This window comes from Lactuca sativa, chromosome 8 (assembly GCF_002870075.4).
Source record: "Lactuca sativa cultivar Salinas chromosome 8, Lsat_Salinas_v11, whole genome shotgun sequence".
NCBI lineage: Eukaryota > Viridiplantae > Streptophyta > Magnoliopsida > Asterales > Asteraceae > Lactuca > Lactuca sativa.
This window is the reverse complement of record NC_056630.2, coordinates 209,259,946-209,282,176: the sequence shown is the minus strand read 5'-3', so window position 1 is coordinate 209,282,176 and position 22,231 is coordinate 209,259,946. Positions and strand designations below refer to the sequence as shown.

At 32.2% G+C, this 22,231-nt stretch overlaps 2 protein-coding genes and 2 pseudogenes across 2 annotated transcripts; 3 read left to right on the top strand and 1 right to left on the bottom strand.

Moving 5' to 3' along the window:
• Positions 1-1,628: 1,628 nt before the first annotated feature.
• Positions 1,629-3,115, bottom strand: LOC111879209 (F-box protein SKIP2-like). The gene is made up of 2 exons (XM_023875682.2): positions 2,202-3,115; positions 1,629-1,638 (listed from the first exon to the last, which is right to left on the bottom strand). The coding sequence occupies exons 1-2, from the start codon at positions 3,113-3,115 to the stop codon at positions 1,629-1,631; spliced, it is 924 nt and encodes a 307-aa protein (XP_023731450.2).
• Positions 3,116-3,505: 390 nt separating this feature from the next.
• On the top strand, positions 3,506-7,011 carry LOC111879208 (uncharacterized). Its single transcript, XM_052766650.1, has 11 exons — positions 3,506-3,567; positions 4,336-4,492; positions 4,581-4,851; positions 4,974-5,267; positions 5,343-5,427; positions 5,577-5,712; positions 5,808-6,007; positions 6,091-6,214; positions 6,303-6,485; positions 6,671-6,739; positions 6,829-7,011. Exons 1-11 carry the CDS (start codon positions 3,506-3,508, stop codon positions 7,009-7,011), a joined length of 1,764 nt encoding a protein of 587 aa, XP_052622610.1.
• Positions 7,012-9,430: 2,419 nt separating this feature from the next.
• LOC111879207 (uncharacterized) lies at positions 9,431-15,257 on the top strand (annotated as a pseudogene).
• A 2,086-nt stretch (positions 15,258-17,343) lies between these two features.
• Positions 17,344-22,010, top strand: LOC111879201 (glycine--tRNA ligase, mitochondrial 1-like; annotated as a pseudogene).
• The last annotated feature ends 221 nt before the right edge of the window (positions 22,011-22,231 follow it).

Here is a 22,231-nt window from a genome sequence, read left to right as displayed (position 1 = left end):
TGGTCTTATCCATTGGAGACATTTGATTGGTTATCTAGGATACATGTGATTGGTTATCTATAATCCAACCAATTCTAATCTATTTTCTATCCAATAACAACCAAATATAATTATGATAATTATAACAAAAATCGCACACAATTAAGCTAAATAAGACTAACAAACAATAGTTCAAATCACTTCAATGACCAAGGTCCAAACATGAAAAATCATTAATAGATACAGATATATTTGTAAATTTCTCTAATATTAATTGGACTAGTGCTATATATCCAATTAGATGAGCATTAATTCAGTTATCCATTGGATATTCAGGGTAATCCAATAACCAATTCAATCCAATTAGATTCTAAAATCTCGAAACCGATCAAATCCAATTGTAATTAGATAACCAGTCCAATCGGTCTATTCGTAATTGGATCGGCCTGTATGAATTTGAATAATTATGTTATGTTATGTACACCCTATTTCCAAACGTTTAGTATTCATGTTTAATAAAAGTAATATACTCAAAATTTTATTAAGATTGTTTATTTAAACTTATATCATGTTTAATAAATATAATTCATGCATATTAACTTCTTTTTAACATGCAATTAATTATAAAATTTTAGGATTCTAATGAAACTCTTAAATTCATCAAATAATTGTCGGGAATATTAAGGTTTGCGGTGGAGATCTGGATACCAGCTTGGATCGTGAATTCGTGATATCACTTTTCGAACTGATATTTCTACCCTATGTCTGGGTTACAAGAAATTCAACCTAGGATAATCCAAGCGGGCACTTACGTTTCTAGGCATAGAAAACGTAAGCTATTATGCTAAAGGGTTCTGTGAATGTGTGATGAAAAACGAGAGCTAAAAAGAACGTAACCCCTTCTGGAAAGGAAGAGTTCTTTATATATTAAATACGATTAGGGTTTCATTAGGGTTGGGCCGTCGTTAGTTGCTTTGGAAGCAAGTAATATTAATCCGGATTAGGGTTACCAAAAACTAACTAGTTTCGTTAGTTTTACCATAATCACCCTCAAGAAATTGAGTTTTCCATTATGTTCCCACAGCGGGACCCCAGCCAGGGGCTTTGCCCCTTGGACCCCGCTAGGGGCGCTGCCCCTTTGGAAACCCCGGACCCGGGGGCGCTGCCCCCGGACCCCCGACTAGTCGTCGAACCGGCTTCTGACTCGATTTTATACATGCGTGCACTCCGCACAAACCCGTACATGTATTAGAGTACAAATCATGAAGCATCTTAGCTCACATGTTACTTAAAATGACATGGTGGCACTAAAATCACCAACAATAATTTCAAATAAATAAGAAAAGTCGTTTAAATCCTAAGCATAAAAGCATTGAATCTTAGACTTGAATTCATCTACTTAATTTAAAGCATGAATATATATAGTCTGTCGTATTTATATCCCTCTGTTTCTTACCAGAAGTGGAAAGATAAAGTGGAACGAAAATGACCATCTAGAAAATAAGATTGTTCGCTAGGTGTGGACATGTGATAGTTTCAATGGAACACATAACTCTTTCAACAAACAAACACATCGTGAGATGCATCAAATAAGAGCCTGCTAACATTTGCTGACTATTAGTTTCGATGTTGAAACAATTACAATTCATTTAAGGGTTTCTGGAAAAGAAAAAAAAAATCTACAGTTTAAAAAAATCCCTTGTCATATCACACTCTAATCATATTTAATTACAGTTCATTTAAACTATATTTACAATTATAGTCCTTCATCCTCTTCTTTTTTGACATAATATATCCTTTAGGTTAGGTCCATTGTTTCTTTCTTCAATAAATTAATCATACATTTCAATTTATAATTTGGTCACAACAACCTCCAGTCCTCCATTATTCCCTAATAATTTATAATTGGTTTTTGACAAAACTTCAAAAATGGTCCCTGTGGTTTTCGAAAATATCAAGTTTAGTCCCTAAGTTCAAAAAACCTCACAGATGGTCCCTGTGGTTTCAAAACTTTTAACAAATGGTCCTTTTCGCTAACAGCGTTAACATTTAACCGTTAAGTGAAGGGCATTTCAGTCATTTTACCACCACAGGGACCATTTATGAAGTTTGCCTTAATTTTTTTTTTTAAAAAAAAAGAAAAAAATTTATTTAATATTAAAGGGCCCCACCTCTCTCTCTCTCTCTCTCTCTCTCTCTCTCTCTCTCTCTCTCTCGTAAACATTGCATCTACAGCTTCAGTTTCAACTTCACACACATCCAAATTCACCACCAATGATCCTCTTCTAGCTCGTAGCCAATCTCCAACTTCACTAGTCACATTCTTGCACTTCTTTACCTTGATCTTCACCAAATTAGGACAACCCCAAGCAAAAGCTTCGATTCCTTCATCTGATACTGGACACCCTTTTATATAGAGCTTCTTCAAAGCAACACATTTTGATGCTATGCCTGAAATCTCCCCATCAGCTATTGTTTCGCTTCCACATAGAGCTAATCTTTCTAGCTTTTGACAGTTTGTAGCGATTGCTTCTAGGCTTGCTGAGTTAGGGTTGACCCCAATTAGAACAAGTTCTTGAAGGTTTGCACTGTGTTTAGCAATCGCTGTCAAACCCTCGTTTCCTATCCTGTTTGTTCTCCATCCATCGATGTGAAGCTTTCTTAAGTACTTACAGTGCTCAGCAATGGCGACAACCCTAGTATTTGTGCATTCTGGTGTCTTGACGATGTGTAGAATTTCCAATTTGGAGCAATTAGAGAGGGATGAAAGCCCAACATCGGTCACCTGTAGTCTCTCCAGATGAACTTCAATCAAACAACTATCTGCAGTCGCTATCGTCTCTAATAACCTATCCCAATCGCCTAAGCATCGGAGCAATTTCAACGTCTTCAGTTTTTTTGCACCGCTAATTAAAGGTCCGAAGAAATGGCCGTTGTATAGCTCCTTAAGACATATACTTTTGAGCGAGGAAGCCGCCGCCCCTGGCCCAATCGGCTCTGCTGCTCCTCCGTCGTTGATGCCTCTTAATCTATTCTTAATAAAAGAGTACTTTGCATGCCACATGTCCTTATTTTGCACCTCCAAGTTTACACGTGTCATTGCCAGGGAATTTTTATTCATCATTTTCCCGCCCATTCTTTGCACCACATAGCGGAATACATCACCTCCTATAAATTAGCTCACACAATTTGAAATACCTGCAAAATTCAAATATACACTGATATCATTCCTATATTTATGGTCAATCTTAGCATATCATCTCCTATCAATCAGGAAAAAAATTAAACTAAATCATTGACTTCTACAATGTAAACTACAAATTCGTTTTTTTTATTCTGATTTCCAAATTTAAATCGATTACCCCACTAATCATATCCATAAAAATCAGGAATCAAATCTGCTAAAAAAAATACTTTTCTGCAATTAATAAATTTATTGTTCCTGAATTATCTATGCGTATTTATATGAAACCATCGAATTGCAAATAATCCTCTACTGCTTTTCTCTCGACTTTGAGTTTCTTATATGCTCTGCTCTTCTGATTTACAGAAGGTTAGTGATACATTCTTTTCCAATAAAATCAGAAGGTTATTTTTTTCTTTAAACATTAAACTCTACATCATTTTCTGTTATTTCAATCATTCTTTGTTCTTTTTTTTCTGTGTTTGTGTTGAGACTGTAAATCATTTCTTTGTTTTTTTTAACGATACTTCCAATATAAGTTATCATTTTCGACTTTATATGTTTTAAATCTATTATTCTTGATTAAAGCTCTATTCTTGCTATATTCTTCCAAAATCTAACTATTACTATTATATATGTATACCAAAACTGAAAAATTGAAAGATAGAATGTAACCTCTTTAATTTAATGAAAAAGATCTTGCTATGAGGAACACAATTGCATTTATTGTGCATCTTTAACTGTTTAGAAATTCATACTTATTCTCACTGCACATAGCAATCTTATCCCTGTAAATGAATTTACAAAATCATGTTATAATTATTTTTTCATAAACTCAAAAAAAATTAAATGAAATGCACCCAACTATTGTTACAGGATTCTTCTACGCAAAATATCAATGTTTCATACAACAGTTTTCAAGACCATTGGCTGAAAGAAAATGTAATTCAGTCTGAAACTCTGCAATTCTTTTCTGAACAAGTATTTTCAACAGATTCTATTTTTACTTGATCTATATATTTATTTTTTTTTAATTACATTTGTTATTGCATTTTGATTATTATTCATTTTACATGATGTTATGTGGTTGGTTGTTATTTGATAAATAGTTAAACTTATTTTACATTGCTTTTTAGTAGTTAAACCTTTATTTTTTTGATTTTTCTTTGCAGATTGATGGCACAACCAGATGTTACTTTGATTTCAGATTTGGATGTACTTAAAGATGATTCGACTATCAAAGTAAGAGTGATAAACCTATGGAACCTCTTTTCATTCTATAACAAGGACGAACTTTTCAGCATTGAATTAATCTTAATAGATGAACAGGTATATTACAACTTAACACTATATATTCATTAAAGATGCAAAATTTAATATTATTTATTTATTATTTTATATATTATTCTTCTTTTAGGGTACCAAGATTCAAGCAAATGTATTAAGAAAAAACATCTATCGATTCAAAAACATTCTAAAAGATGGCTTGGCATTTTACATAAAATGTCCAAGCTTTGCATCTCAAAGGATGAATGGTTTTACTTTGACTCGGCAAGATCATAAACTTACTTTTCTCCATAACACTGTTGTTATGGAGTCTCATGATTTTTCTAGACCTACATTTGGTTTTGAGTTTGTTGATTATCAGTCTGTTATCTCATTGGCCCATCCTCAAAACATGGCTATCGGTTAGTTTCATTTTATTATATATTAATTAATTAATTAATTATGGTAAATTTTATTTTTTGAATTAAATATCATATTTTTAAATTCATAACAATATTTAATTAATCTTATTTTTTGTTCATAGATGTTATTGGATTAGTCGTTGCAATTGGTGAGATGGGGCGAGACAATGAAGATATGAAAAAACATCCAAATCCAAGATGCAAAGTTTGTTGTTTTAATATATTTTTTTTTGGATATTTACATTATATAATTATCATTTCATCTAATTTAAAACTTTTATTTCGCAATGGTTTGCAACTCAATGTCAATTTGTGGGGTGATTTTGCTTACAAACTGCAAGACTTTCTTCATAACAATCCACACAATCTTCGTATGATTGTTATCCTTCAATTTGAAAAACTTAGTATTTGGAGAGGTATATTGTATGATTTTGTTATTAAATATTATTTTTTACACATTAAAATAACACTTAATGAAATCTTTTTTATAGATCGTCCAACAGTTAACACCTACTTTTCCGTATCAAAGCTGTTCATTAACACAGACATTGATGAAATCAATGCGTTTAAGAAAAGGTAATTTATGTTATTTATTTATGTTAATTCATTCTAATTTCTACATTTTTCTTTTATGTGACTAATATTATTTAATTTATGTTATTTCATTTTTATTTCAACAATTAAGTTTTATGTCAGTAACATTAGTTATTTTTTTTAACAAACAGTTTGGATGGAGATGATAGCCCTGATTCATCTACAAATACATTCACACTTTTGAAGTCTAATAAAGTTTCTGAACATGATGATTTCATGGTTAATTTCCAGTTGAAGACAATTGCTGATGTTTCTGAACCCGTGGAGGTGTGGTTTTTATATATTTTATAATCAATAATGAATATAAACCTACTTTTTTATATATATATATATTGGATTACCAAAATAAATTTAATGAACAGAAAAATACATTTATTATCGTGGGCACTATCAAGGGAATTTTACAAAATGAACCATGGCATTACTTGGCATGTACAAATTGCAACTACAAAGCATTTAAGCCTCCTGGTGCAGACGATCAACCTAATGTTGATGAATTAACTCATGGTTATGAATGTCATAATAACGACTGCACAAAAACTGAAACTTCAGTTATTCCGAGGTTATTAATTTCCTAATTAATCAGTATAACTTACATTATATTTCATATATATAAAAATTATTTTGTATTTTCATATTTTTTAGATTTATGATTCCGATACGTGTCCAAGACAATACCGGTACACTTACCTTAACCATGTTTGAAAGGGATGGAAAATATCTTTTGAAGAAATCAGCCAAGGATCTGTTTAAAAAAACATTAAAGGTGGTACACCTTAATTATAATTAATTAATACTTACACTTAATGAATTTATTTTAACCAATCTTTTTTTTTTTACTTTTTTTTTTATTGTAGCTTGGTTTTAGTACTGCTTTCTATCCTGGAGAGATAAATGCACTGAAAGGGTTGAAATTGGCGTTTAAAATATCAATCAAAAACTTCAACGTCTCAAAAAAGAACAACCAATATAGTATATGTAGAGTGAGTGATGATGAAAAGTTGATTGAAGAACTGGAAAATAAGTTGACCGTTTCACAGGTAATTATAAATTATTATTATTATTATTATTATTATGATCTTTTTTGTATCTTTGTGTATACAAAAACTCTATTGTATTTACTAAATACTAGGGTTAACGGTATAAATGTTTACAGTTTTATTTAATATGCTGATTTGCTATTCATATTTTTTATTATTAATATTTTTAATTATTAATTATTCAGGTTGGCAATTCACAGTCATTTGATGTTGCTGAAGCAGATTTTGAATCACAAGATACTAGGAGTTTGAAGGTTATATACACAATATACTTGCATTGAATTATTTTATAAATATTAGTTGACTTTATAAATTTATTAAGTACAACTGTTATTATTTTTAGGATGCAATTTCTGGGACAGATGACAACATAACACCTTCCACTGTTGATAAAAATTCAGCAACAAGTCCCATGAAGAATTTGAATACACCAAAAGTTTTGAAGAGAAATTTGGAAAAAGTATTTGATTTGGAGTTGAATGAAAACTCATCATCTTCAAAAACTCCAAAAATTTCACCAGAATGACGCATTAACCAGGTTGTGAAGGTAAAGTTGGAAAAAAGTGGCTGAGTTGGATTTAAGATGAATTTCGTAAGGTAGTGGATTTTGATTTTTAAACAATGATTATGCATTTTATTTTTCATTCCGTACTTGGACATTGTGGTTTTGAAGTTTCAAATATTTGTTTGGATATTATTTTTTTTAATGGTATGTTTATCATACATTCATAATATTTTATGAATATGAATTTATTATTTAGAAATTATTTTGTTATTTAATTTATATTTATAAGACTGTTTATCATTATTATCAATGTTTTAGCAAAAATATAAAATTTGTTATAACACTTCGAAATAGAAAAATATATGTATTTTATTATGTACAAGATTATGCAAATAAAAAACATACCACTCCTTGACGATTTTGGGATGCTGTCATACCAACAATTGCCAATTTTCTACATAGATCTATTTCTTCATCTGCTGTTCTGTAAGTGAAACCCTAATGGTATCACCAAGCCCATCCTGTATGTACACCAAAAATCATTTTAAAAAACTTTAAAAAACTTTTATTTTTATCAAAGCATACAGCAACTCTCATGGAGATGAATTGTATTTGTACCTAATAAAGACCTCCCTTCAGAAGTATGCCCGACTTCTTCAATATCCGAACCAGGATTTGCTTTTTTTTTTTATCTATGTTATCTTGGTTCTCATAAATTTAGCTATCTTAAGGTCTAAATTGTTTACAAAATCTGAAGCTTTTGCAAACCCCAACCCATTGTCTTTGTTCTATAAACTTGTAAAGGAAGCTCGAGCAAATCCAATGGAGAGGACTATGAAACAAATCTGTCCAATTGACAACCAAACAAAGTATGAAATGAATATCAAGTTCCAACAAATATGAATGTATAAAAACAGAAAAATAACTAAATATTTATCTTTGCTGAGGGTGTTTTCATCTTTTAACAAAAAACAAAAAGAAAATATGGAAATGAATTCCTTTCATACGACCTTGGGACTGGAAAAATTCATAAAACATGAAAGTCTAAGAAAATGTAATTCAATCTGACAATCTGCAATTGTTACTTCACTGTTCTACGCAAAAGATCCATGCTTCATACAACTGTTTCCAAGACCATTGGCTGAAAGAAAATGTAATTCAATTTGAAAATCTGCAATTGTTTTCTGAACAAGTATTTTCATATTATGCAGACCCAATACTTTGTACTATTCGGAACACAAACATTCATATTCATAATTATAAATAAAACATCATTTTGTAAAATTATAAATACCCGGTATAATAAGGCTTAAACTGAAAGAAATCTATCTAAAATGGATATTGAACTTCCATGTTTACACTTAGCACAACAACATCCTAATAGATATCCCTTGAAATTGACAGATTAATCAAATTATATTTTTATACTATGAATAAAATGTTACTTCATCTCAACAGATTGAAGGAATGTGAAAAGAAATGCAAGCTATTAAAAACTTACTTGCTATGGTTAAGTGTTGAACTACATAGAAGTTTCTTCAAACAATGGACGAATTCTTTTGAATTATATCAGCAATGTCGAATGGAATACAACAAAATCAAACAACAAAATTGACAATTCCATTCCCAGACAAAATTTTATGAACATCATTTCTTCTATGTTGCTTTTTCCCTGAAACATCAAATAAATAAAATAATAAATAAATAAAAATAACTATTCGAATTTCAAATATATAAAATAAAATTACTTTGTGGGTTATAGAATTTAAGATCATTTCCACAAACTTAGCGATTGTTTCTCATACCATATCAGGAAAAGTAAATAATTAACAAAACACCTATTTTATATTGAATATATACGATGAAGATTCGTCTCCTAATTTATAGCATTTTTGAATTCAAAAATTGAATAACTATATTTTCTCAAACCTTACAAATTAGCTGATCATTTCAAATACAGAGACTATTCATTTCATTTTAAGAACGTATTTTGCCCTAATTCAATTTCAAAGAATTTGTTCATCAATCTTCAACAGGTTAGTTATTCTTCCGAAACATGTATCTTTTGTTACAAAAATTAAGAAATACGAACAATATATACATTCATGTGTTGAATCTTACCTTCGTATTTCTATTAACGGATCCAATTTCTGAATTTTCTACCTGATTTTCAGTCGCCGGAAACAATACTTCTTCAATCTAATTTGTTTCAAATACAATAACTTGAATTATTGGTTTATGATCTTCAATCGATGTAGACGACCTTGAAATCAGATTGAAAAATAGAGAACAAACAGAGTTTGTGTGTTGTGCCAGAAAAATGAGAGCGTCTTAGGGTTATTCGCATGTGTAATGCAATGATATATTGGGAAAGTGTATTACGTCTATACCGTTCGTATGCGTTTTACTTTATTATTTTTCATTTTTATCAAACAAGACCATGGACGCCATATACGCTAGAGAAAGAAGAAAAAAACGAAAGTTATACTTGGATAATAAAAAATCCAAGAAAATCTATACTGCAGAATCTTCTCAACCTATACCTATTGCACATGGTATTCATTTTAGCCAATACGGTAATTTTCTTACCTTTTTTACATATGTAATATGTTTTATTTATTTATTTTGATTATGTTGTTCATAATTATGTTTAATATATATAAAGTTTTATAAAACTTAATATATTTAACTTTATATAAATAATGTCGTTAAATTTTATACTATTATTTTACAGGTTCAATTAACACTACAGATTCTACAAATGCTAAAGAGAGGAGAAAAATTAGAAAGTTGTATTTGGATAATAAAAAATCCAAAAAAAATTCCAACACTTCTACGCATCAAAAATCATCTATTACACATGTTTCTTACATGTCAAAAAACGATATTATTATTAGTTTGTTTTATAATTGTTTTTTAGCTATATAATTTATTTCAAATTCATATATTATTAAAATTATTCTATTCTATAATAATTATTATTATTGTTTTTCTTACTAACTATTTTTTTCATTACATAACAGATGTCTACAATCGTCGTCATCATTTACTCTCTGTAGATAACTACAGAAACGGTAGATCAGATAAGGAAAATATAAATCCAGTCAAATCGTTTGTATATGAACATACAACTATTCATTCTCCTGCTACAAATATAAATGTTAGAAATCCTCTATCTAACATTTCAAATGGTATGCATTTGTATATAGACAAATTCTTAAATATATGTTTCACATTTGTGTAGTCTATAACAAATCCTAACATTCTAATTTGTATTTTTATGTTCCCAGGAAATTATATTTGTAATAACAACATTCAAACACCGCTATCTATTAACAATGATAATTCAGTGTTTGGTCTTGGCATGACATCCACCGGTCATTCAACCATAATTCAAAAATCTTCATCAATCAAGTTACCAAGAGGAAAACATCAATTAAAAAGGAAGACTACACATATATCTCCTATACCTATGATTGACTTGACATTAGATGAAGAAATTAATGATGAACATATTATTGAAGATGTTTTTCGTGGTACTTCAAAAGGTGATCATAATTATAGAAAAATTAATACTTTCATTTTTTTATTTTTAATTATATTCATCATTTTTTTTATTTATATATGATATTCAACAGATTACTTGGATCATGGAGACCAGATTGTTGTATGTCAGATTTGTCATGCAAAACTATGGACAGATGAATCAGTTAGAGGCAAAAAAAGGGAATACATCTTATTCGTTATGTTGTGGTTACGGCAAAGTTGAACTACCACCCTTAAAAGAAGCACCGTCGTCTTACAAAAATCTTTACCATTCAGTAGATTCTAAAAGCAAGCACTTTATGAAGAACATTCGACGTTACAATTCAATGTTTTCATTTACATCCATGGGAGGCAAAGTTGATTCAACTATCAACACCGGCAACGCACCATACATATTTAGAATTAGCGGTCAAAATTATCATAGTATGGGAAGTCTTCTGCCTTCAAGTGGATGCACACCAAAATTCTGTCAGTTATACATATATGATACGGATAACGAAATTTCAAATAGATCGACAAGTATTGGGTATATTTTTACAATTAACTTTAGTAAACCATTTAAATTCATTTTTGATTATTTACTAACAATAAATAATTTACATAATATTTTCAGTGGAACAACACGCGCTTCATCATCAACTTCAAGATCATATGATCTCCAGATTATAGAATTTTTGAAAGTTATGTTAGATTCAAACAATGCGTTGGTCAAGTCTTATAGGATGGTAAGAGATAATCTTCATGAAAATCCTGGTGCTAATTTAAAGTTAAGATTAATTGGAAAAAGAGAACAAGATGGAAGGACATATAACTTACCAACTTCTTCTGAGATAGCCGCTTTAATTGTTGGTGACATTTGTGATTCAATTGAAAAAAGAGACATCATTGTTGAAACTTCATCAGGATTACTAAAGCGTATCAGTGAATTACATCCTTCTTACCTTGCTCTTCAGTATCCATTACTATTTCCATATGGCGATGATGGTTATAGAGTTGACATCCTTCATAGAGGTGTAACATCTTCAAGTAACAGCAAGCGCCCGACATGTACAATGAGAGAATTTTTTGCTTACAGAATTCAAGATAGAGATCAATCCTTCTCACTAATTCTTAATGCTAAAAGGTTGTTCCAACAATTTTTGGTTGATAGTTATACCATGATTGAAAGTGAGCGATTATATTTTATACGTAAGCAACAAAAAATTCTTAGATGTGAGTCGTATGACAATCTGCGTAATCACCAAGCATCTGGGAGTACAGATATTTCAAATGTTGGGCAACGTGTGATCTTACCTTCTTCATTTACAGGTGGTGCACGTTATATGATGCAAAACTATTTGGATGCCATGTCGTTATGTAAATGGTTTGGATATCCAGATTTTTTCATAACCTTTACGTGTAATCCAAAATGGCCAGAAGTTCAAAGGTTTCTTAACGACACTCCACTTCATCCAGAGGATAGACCGGATATATTATGTAGGTTATTTAAGATTAAGTTGGATGCATTTATTAAAGATTTAAGGGAAAATGAAAATTTTGGCATGGTTCAAGCAGGTATTTAAAATTATATATATATATATATATATATATATATATATATATATATATATATATATATATATATATATATATATATATATACACACACACACACACACATTCTTTAGTTGCTAACTTTTATCCTATTTGTATATTTTTACATGCAGTGGTTTACACAATTGAATTTCAAAAAAGAGGTCTACCTCATAGTCATATATGTCTGTTTATGCATTCTGACTACAAGCTTCCGATAGTTTAATATATAGATCTAATTATTTCTGCTGAGATTCCAGATATTGATGAAGATCGGGAATTGTATTCACTTGTCAAAGAGTTCATGATTCACGGTCCATGTGGAGCTGAAAATTTCAATTGTCCATGCATGGTAGACAGAAAGTGTTCTAAAAACTTTCCAAAGCAATTCTGTAATCATACTTCAGTTGATCCAGATGGTTTTCCCTTATATAGAAGAAGAAATGATGGAAATTTTGTTGAAAAATCTGGTGTTCGGTTAGATAACAGAAATGTTGTTCCATACAACAAATATTTGTTAAAAAGATACCAGGCACACATCAATGTTGAATGGTGCAATCAAGGATCATCTATAAAATATTTATTTAAATATATAAACAAGGGTCCTGATAGAGCAACTTTTGCTATGGTGCACAACAATAATGATTCTGATAAGAACGATGCAGTGGATGAAATCAAAGAATACTATGATTGTAGATATATATCTGCATGTGAAGCATCGTGGCGGATTTTTAAATATGATGTTCATTATAGGTATCCTGCTATGATTAGACTACCTTTTCATTTGCCTGGTCAACAACAAGTTGTATATGAGGCAGACGATGATATTGAAGATGTTCTTGACCGACCTTCAGTTGCTTCTTCAATGTTCATATCTTGGATGAAGTGTAATGAGATCAATAAAGAAGCACGAAAGCTTACATATGTTGAATTTCCTACCAAGTTTGTTTGGAAACCTAAACTTCTAAGTTGGCAGCCAAGGAAAGTTGGACATTCTATTGGTAGAATTCACTCCGTTTCACCTAAGCTTGGTGAAGCATATTTTTTAAGAATTCTTTTAAATAAAGTGAAAGGTCCAAAATCCTTCGAAGAAATTCGCACAGTCAATGGTGAAATATGTTCTTCTTTTAAAGATGCATGCTATAATCTGGGCCTTCTGGATGATGACAAAGAATACATCGAAGCAATTAAGGAAGCAAGTGTTTCTGGATCTGGTTTTTATCTACGTTTCTTATTTGCTACGATGTTATTGTCGAGCAGTTTGTGTAAACCAGAGATTGTGTGGGAAAACACATGGGAATACCTGTCAGATGGAATTCTTTATACTCAACAAAAGAGATTAAAGTCTCCAGGTATTATATGTTTATTAAATTATTAATAAAATTATATCATATAAATTTCCAATATGCACTAAATTACATTTTACGTCCCAGTTAATCTGTTTTTTAATTTGTTGTTACTAATATAGTATTGTTCGTACAGGTTTATCACTAAACGAAGATCAAATTAAAAACTTGACTTTGTTTGAGATAGAACAAATTTTACTCCGAAACAATTCCAGTCTCAAGAACTATAGAAGGATGCCTTACCCAGATGTTGATTTGGTTTCATCTTCAAACAATCGTCTGATAGCCGAGGAGCTAGATTATGACATACCAAATTTGAAGAATGAGTTTGATCGCCTCTTTGATTCATTAACCGATGAGCAACGCAACATTTTTCTTGATATAATGGCTAAGGTTAAAAATAATAAGGGATGTGTATTCTTTATTTATGGTTATGGTGGAACGGGTAAGACATTTCTATGGAAGACAATTTCTGCAGCAATTAGATCCAAAGGAGAGATTGTTTTAAATGTTGCTTCAAGTGGGATTGCTTCATTATTATTAACTGGAGGCAGGACAGCACACTCTCGGTTTATTATTCCCATAAATCTTACCGAGGATTCGTATTGTAGAATAAATCCAAAGAGTGATCTTGCGAGTTTAGTAAGAAAAGCCTCATTGATCATTTGGGATGAAGCACCCATGGTACACAAGCATGCATTCGAAGCTTTAGATCGAACTTTAAAGGATATATTAAGATTTGTCGATCCTACAAACTCAAATATTCCATTCGGAGGGAAAGTGGTTGTTTTTGGAGGTGATTTCAGACAAATTCTACCTGTTGTTCCGGGTGGCAGTAGACAAAACATTGTTAACGCTTCTTTAAGTTCTTCGTATTTATGGCAATAATGCAAAGTCCATAAATTAACAAAAAACATGAGGTTAACTGTTGGAAGCGATTCATCTGATGTTCATCATCGAATAAAGAGTTTTTCAAACTGGATTTTGGACATAGGAGAAGGTAATCTTGGTGGTCCGAATGATGGTGAAGCAATTGTTGATATTCCAGAAGATATTCTCATTAATGATCCATGTGATCCTATTGGTTCATTAATCAATTTTGTATATCCTTCCATTCTTGAAAACTTCAACATTGCGGGTTATTTTCAAGAAAGAGCAATACTTGCTCCCAAGAATGAAGTTGTCCAAGAAATAAATGATCGGTTGCTAAAATTGATTCCAGGAGAGCAAAAAGAATATTTGAGTTCAGATAGCCTCTGCCAATCTGAGTTTGTCCATGATCAGTTTGATGCAAATTTATACTCACCTGATGTTTTAAATGGTCTTAAAATCTCAGGTATGCCAAATCATAATCTAATTTTAAAAGTCGGTGTTCCAGTTATGTTATTGAGAAACATTGATCAGAAAAATGGCTTATGCAATGGCACTAGACTACATATCATATCTTTGGGTAAACGAGTTATCGAGGCGGTTATCATATCTGGAAGTAATATTGGAAACCGGACTTTCATTCCAAGAATGTCTTTAACTCCTACTGAAAACAAGATCCCGTTCAAATTCCAAAGAAGACAATTTCCATTGGTTGTATGTTTTGCAATGACAATTAACAAGAGCCAAGGACAGTCTTTATCGAAGGTTGGATTGTTTCTCAAAGATCCTGTTTTTACACATGGCCAATTGTATGTTGCTTTATCTAGAGTTCAAAGTAGAGAGGGATTAAAATTGTTAATTTTAGATAACCATGGTAGACTATCAAATAAAACATCCAATGTCGTGTATAAAGAAGTTTTTAGAAATTTATAAAAAAATTTAACAAATTTATTATTCCTATCAACTTATGTTAATGTTTTATTTAAATTCATATTGCATGATACAAAATGATAACTTGATAACATATCTATAAATACATATTACTGATTTCATATTTAAATCATTCTCATTTCATAATTTCAACCAATCATTATATCACTATCAAATTACAGACAAAACGTTGTTCAATAATTAACTTATAATTATAATTTAATTTAATTATTTTTAAATTTCCATCCCGTGGTGTCCACGGGTTATAACCTAGTCGTTTAATAGACAGCTCCTCGAGATAAGAACAGCCATCGAGGAGGGCGTTTATGCCTTTAGCACCGAACATGCAAGATCCACAAGAGAATTTCTTCAAACCCTTGCAGTTTTTCGCTAAGCCGGCCATACCTACATCAGTTGCAGGTGAAGAATGGGAAGAAGATGATAGGGTAGGTGGGTTTTTTGATCTTACGAGAGAGAGAGAGAGAGAGAGAGAGAGAGAGAGAGAGGTGGGGCCCTTTAATATTAAATAATTTTTTTTCTTTTTTTTTTAAAAAAAAATTAAGGCGAACTTCATAAATGGTCCCTGTGGTGGTAAAATGACTGAAATGCCCTTCACTTAACGGTTAAATGTTAACGGTGTTAGCAAAAATGACCATTTGTTAAAAGTTTTGAAACCACAGGGACCATCTGTGAGGTTTTTTGAACTTAGGGACTAAACTTGATATTTTCGAAAACCACAGGGACCATTTTTGAAGTTTTGTCTTAGTTTTTTTAATAAATTAGACAAATTCAAACCCTTATAACTTTCTTATTTCTTATCCATTTTAACCGATTCTTTTTGTAAGGTAAAGCTCACAACCTTAACTATATTTTAGGGTTAATATATAATAAAAATGATATATACATGTTGCTATTCATACATGGCAGCTGATTCATATATAAAAAAAAAAATTCTCCATACATAATAATTTGTGTTTTAGAGTATTGTATTGTACAACTTTACAAAGCATAAAATGTTATGCATAACAAAAAAGTATTTTTTTTTTATATATAAATAACATCCCTTAATACCTTAATATAGAGAAAATTGCAAATTTAACCAAATACATTAATTACTTTGTGAAAAATAGCAAAAAAAAAAAAAAAAAAAAAAACTCAAATTACAAAATGAGCCCTTAAAATCGCAAATAGATTGAGTCCATTTGTGATTTCGCATTTCCATCTGCGAACGTACAAGTGCCTAAAGCACATCTGTGCGTTAGACACTTGTATGTTCGCATATGGAACAGTCCATCTGTGATTTTGTACATTCCATCTGTGATTTCGTAGCTATTTTGTATAAAAGGTTTTTTTTCTTCATTTTTCACTATATTTTTTAGAGAAACTCTCTCTTTCCACCTCCCGTTAGTTACAACGCAAACCAAATATTCTTTCATTTTTTTAGAGAGGTTTTAAACAAATTTTACAAAGAAAAAACAACAAAAGTGATAATTTTTTGAAAAAAATTATATATAATAAGATTGTTTCATAGTTAAACCCTATCAATTTCGTAGTCAAAACAAAAAAAAAATATTAAAAAAAACACATGCACACACACAAAATCGTAGGTGAATAGAGAGGAAATCGCAGATGGACATAGTCTATCTGTGATTTTAGGCTGGAAAGGGGTTATATATACAACGAAAAAAACTACCTGCGAACATACAAATGGCTAAAGCACGTTTGTACTTTAGCCACTTGTACGTTCGCAGATGAATGGCGAAATCACATATGGATTATACTCATTTGCGATTTTAGTGGCTAAAAATGCAATTTTAGTTTTTTTTTTTACTATTCTCCACAAAATAATTAATGTATTTGGCTAAATTTGTAATTTTCTCTAATAATAATAATTAAAAAAAAAACTTCTATTAAGGACGATTTTAGATAATATAGATTGAGACCGTTCTATTTTGTATCCAAATAGTAAACATAAATACTACATATTGTTGGTTTTATAAATTAAAAATTAAAAAAATTGGGTGTACTTCACCTAATCAGCTAAAGTTATGGACTAATTCAAAAGTGTTGAAAAATCTTATACATATGTTTATCACGCCTATATTTTTTCTACGACGACCAGCCGACGACATAGCACCAATGGCCACCTCCGAGGACTCACTCCGACGAGCTCTTGCTGAGAAACAATCCACGATCGATGCGACCGGCAACTCGATACGTCAATTGAAGTCTTCCGGCGCATCAAATTCGGAGATAGACGACGCCGTTAAAGCACTCAATGCTTTGAAACTCGAGAAAACATCGATCGAGACTCAACTGAAAGCTTCCGTTTCTGGTGATGCTAACGGCTCTGTTATGAGCAGGGATGCGTTCCGTCAGGCCGTCGTTAATACGCTCGAACGACGTCTGTTTTACATTCCCTCGTTTAAAATTTACAGAGGTGTTGCTGGTTTATATGATTATGGTCCTCCTGGTTGCGCCGTTAAATCTAACGTTCTTGCTTTCTGGCGTCAGGTATGTAGAGTTTTATCAATCTTCATGAGTGAAGTTATTCCGCTATATGTTCATACTTTGCTCTTCTGCTCTAAAATGCATTCGACTTTAAGAGTGCAATCTGTGAAATATATACTCCATTCATTTCGGAATAAGTTTTGCCGCTGATTACGAACCGGTTGGCCTTTTAAGATCAAAATCGATTCGAGTTATAAAACTTATTTAGATAATTCACTAGATATGAGGTTTGCAACACCATTCATATCAATTTTGGATGTAGGATTTTCTAGTTTTCACACTAAAGAGTCAAAGTGTAGCAATTTGGGTGAAGAAGCCGATAGGGTTTTGAACTTAACCCGCTTCATTTCACAATTGGGCAGATTCAATCTGAACATGATTGCTTTTTGTTTTTTTTTTCTCTCCAAATCATTTGTCGTTTGTTTAAGTTTACCAACAAGCATTTTATGTTAACAGGATTAGTAGATAATATTTCTGCTTAAACTTTCTCAGCATTTTGTTCTAGAGGAGGACATGCTAGAAGTTGATTGTCCTTGTGTCACCCCTGAAGTTGTCTTGAAAGCATCTGGTCATGTTGATAAATTTACTGATCTTATGGTTAAAGATGAAAAGACTGGAACATGTTACAGAGCTGATCACCTTCTTAAAGATCATTGTAAAGATAAGCTTGAAAAAGATCTGGCTATGAGTGCTGACAAGGCTGCTGAATTCAAACACATTCTTGCTGTTCTTGATGATCTTTCAGCTGAGGAACTTGGTGCAAAGATCAAGGAATATGGCATTGTTGCACCTGACACTAAGAATCCTCTTTCGGATCCTTACCCTTTCAATCTCATGTTTCAGACCTCAATTGGTCCTTCTGGCGTAAGCCCTGGGTCAGTATTATATCTTATAACAATCATGGTTTTACATTCTTCCATATTTTACTCGTTTCATTTGATATGATTCAGGTATATGCGACCTGAAACAGCACAAGGCATATTTGTTAACTTCAAAGACTTGTATTATTACAATGGTAACAAGCTACCTTTTGCTGCTGCTCAAATTGGTCAAGCTTTCAGAAATGAGGTCATTTGCTTTTAAGCCCCAAATACCAATCTTGTTATTTTTATTTTGTTAAGGTCTACTCGGATTGGATTTTCTTTTTGGGCCCCTGTTTTTCGGTTTTTAGTCTTTGAAGCAATAAAATTTGGAGTCGAATAAGTGACATTTTGTTGTCATCTTTCTTCAGATATCTCCTAGGCAAGGTCTTCTAAGAGTCCGTGAATTCACACTTGCAGAGATCGAACACTTTGTGGATCCTGATGATAAATCACACCCAAAATATTCTGAAGTTGAAAAGCTTGAGTTTCTCATGTTCCCAAGGGATTTACAAATGTCAGGCCAATCTGCAAAAAGACTTTGTCTTGGTGAAGCCGTTTCTAAGGTTAGTTGTTATTCGGTATTTTAAAGCAAAGTATAGGAAACAGCAATTAAACATGATTTTCTTCACAGGGGATTGTGAACAATCAAACACTTGCATACTTCATCGGAAGAGTATATCTATTTTTGACACGTTTGGGGATCGATGAAGAACGTTTGCGTTTCAGGCAGCATCTTCCAAATGAGATGGCCCACTATGCTGCAGATTGTTGGGATGCTGAAATCGAATCCTCTTATGGTTGGATCGAATGCGTTGGGATTGCTGATAGATCTGCTTATGACCTACGTGCACACACGGTACCCTTTTGAATTTTGATTTTCTTTGTTGATTGATTTTCATGTCATCATGTGGACATATGACGTGGCAGGTCTATTGAAACAATAGTAAATAACATTTTTGGTCCCACGAGTATAGCTGATTTTGTAAGTTTTGTCCTAAAATGTTTTCTTGCTTTTTGGTTTTTATTTGTAACGATTTATTATCCAGTTCCAAGTAAAATGATTGATTTTGGTCCCCAAGTATTGTTGATTTTTGAAATTTTGGTCCTAAAAATAGATCTGGCAATTTGATACACGACATGAGTTTTTCATGTATAGGTTTTAGAAATTCGTGTTTCGTGTCTTACACGTGTCAAACATGAATTAAATTTTGTTGACACGCGACACGTATAAACATGTAGAGACACGAATTAAAAACTTGTCTATTGGTGTCACGTATCAGACATTAATTATGTGTCGTTCGTGTTTGATACGTATACACGCCACACTGACACGGATTGTCAGGTCTACCTAAAAGTATAGTTATTTTGCTTGGAACAGAAAACGTTACGTAAAACCTCAAATAAGGACCAAAATTGCAAATGAAAATTTTTTGGGAACAAAATTGAAAAAAATCAACTTTACTAACAAAATTGTAATTTACTTTTGAACAATTTCATTAGAGCATACGGTGTGGATCGTGTTGTTTTTTGTTGTGGCTGAGTTGGCAGCCCATAACGCCGTTATAACATCAAAAACACCCCCCCCCCCCCCCCTTCTTATTGCATCTTGTTGTGGTGCTTCTTGTTGTCTCCATGACAAGAAGAAACGTGATCACCTATTGGCTGCCAAATTATCTCTCTCTATTTCTCTCCTCTTAACATGGTGTTATAACACGATGAACACCACCCCCTCATCTTGTTGCTTCTTGTTATAATACCACTTCAAGTTGCCCATACCATATGCTCTTACATAGTAACCAATTTTTAGTTTTGTTGCAATGTTGAAACATTGAAGGGAAAATGTCATCAATCAGTATTCAAGTTTCACAAATGTTCCATTGTTGTGAAATTTTGTTTGGCGATGTTGGCTTTGATAGTTTGATACTGATGTTCTTTGGGTTGATTATTGTATTGATGTCTTCTTGACATGTAATGGCATTGCCTACATTGATTTTTGAATGAAAATGCTTTGCAACATTTGTTCAATAATTTAAAAAATAGTTTTAAAAACTTACAATGCAGCTAGATGATAATTGCAATGTTTCTAATGATATTCTTGAGTCTTGATTTTTATAGGACAAAAGTGGTGTTGCTCTTGTAGCTCAAGAGAAATTTGCACAACCTAAAGAAGTTGAGGTAATTATTCTAGTTGTGTAGTTGATGGTTTTATATTTTTAATGGAGGAAATTGCGAAAATTTGGTGTATTTTTTTTTTCAGAAAGTGATTATTACTCCCATTAAAAAGGAGCTTGGGCTTGCATTCAAGGGTAATCAAAAGATGGTAGTTGAAGCATTGGAGGTATAAACAAATTCTTCTCTTAACTATCAAACAGCCCCTCCCTATACACCAATTCTTGATTTCCTGTTTTACGTAGACGATGAGTGAAAAAGAGGCGATGGATATGAAATCTGTTTTGGAAACAAAAGGGGAGGTGGAGTTTGAAGTCTGCACTCTTGGGAAAACTGTTACAATAACCAAAAAAATGGTGACAATATCAAAAGAAAAAAAGAAAGAACACCAGAGAGTTTTTACACCTTCTGTTATCGAACCTTCTTTTGGCATTGGTTGAATCATCTACTGTCTCTATGAACATTCTTTCTACATGAGACCAAGCAAAGCCGGAGATGAACAGTTGAATGTCTTCCGTTTCCCCCCTCTTGTGGCCCCCATCAAATGCACTGTTTTCCCTTTGGTTCAGAACGCTCAATACGAACAAGTTGCTAAAAACATCTCCAGATCTTTGACTGCAGCCGGGATTTCAAACAAGAAAGATATTACAGGTTTGCCATTGTCTTGTTTGATTACTTCTCATAAGAATTTTAACTTAACATGTGTTTATATTGTATAGGTACGTCAATAGGAAAACGATATGCAAGAACAGATGAGCTGGGTGTGCCATTCGCTGTGACTGTGGATTCCACGTCATCAGTCACAATCCGTGAAAGGGACAGCAAGGATCAAATCCGTGTCAGCATCGATGAGGTGGCGGCTGTTGTTAAGGAGGTCTCTGAGGGCCGTGCCACATGGGCAGATATCTTGAAGAAATACCCCGCCCACACTTCTCTTTCTGTGAAGGAGGTTTTTTGGCAATTTTTTAGTTTTTTTAAGAGTTTTGGAACTTTTCGTAATTTCTTTACTTTATAGGCGTTGTTGAGTTGCAAATCTCGGAACTGATGATGTGATATTTTTATGTATAGTGGTTTGATATTGTTTATGTTTTTGTGATGTAATTACCACTATGTATAGTGCTTAGTTAGTGTGATTAAGCCTAAGCTTCCTATAAACTTCAAATCTATATCTTGTATTTTCACTCTAATCAATAAAGTACTAAAGCTTTGACCATATCAGATCACTTGTACTTTTACTTTTACTGTTTGATTCATGACTGATTTGGAATGACAATGGGGCGGGGCAGGGTATCCCATCCCCAAACCTGATATCAAAACTTGTTCCCTTCCCCGACCCGATATCCGCGGGTTTCTTATCGGGGCTGAAAATTTCCCCGAACTTGACCCTAAACCCAAAACCTGAAATCTATGCCAAAAAAAGTTAAAATTGTTTGG

Coding starts and splice junctions, on each gene's coding strand:
- LOC111879209 (XM_023875682.2), bottom strand. CDS start 3,115: ATGGGCGGGAAAATGATGAATAAAAATTCCCTGGCAATGACACGTGTA.
- LOC111879208 (XM_052766650.1), top strand. CDS start 3,506: ATGCTCTGCTCTTCTGATTTACAGAAGGTTAGTGATACATTCTTTTCC. Junction 6,215..6,302: donor TTAAAAAAACATTAAAGGTG/GTACACCTTAAT, acceptor TTTTTATTGTAG/CTTGGTTTTAGTACTGCTTT. Junction 6,740..6,828: donor AAGATACTAGGAGTTTGAAG/GTTATATACACA, acceptor TATTATTTTTAG/GATGCAATTTCTGGGACAGA.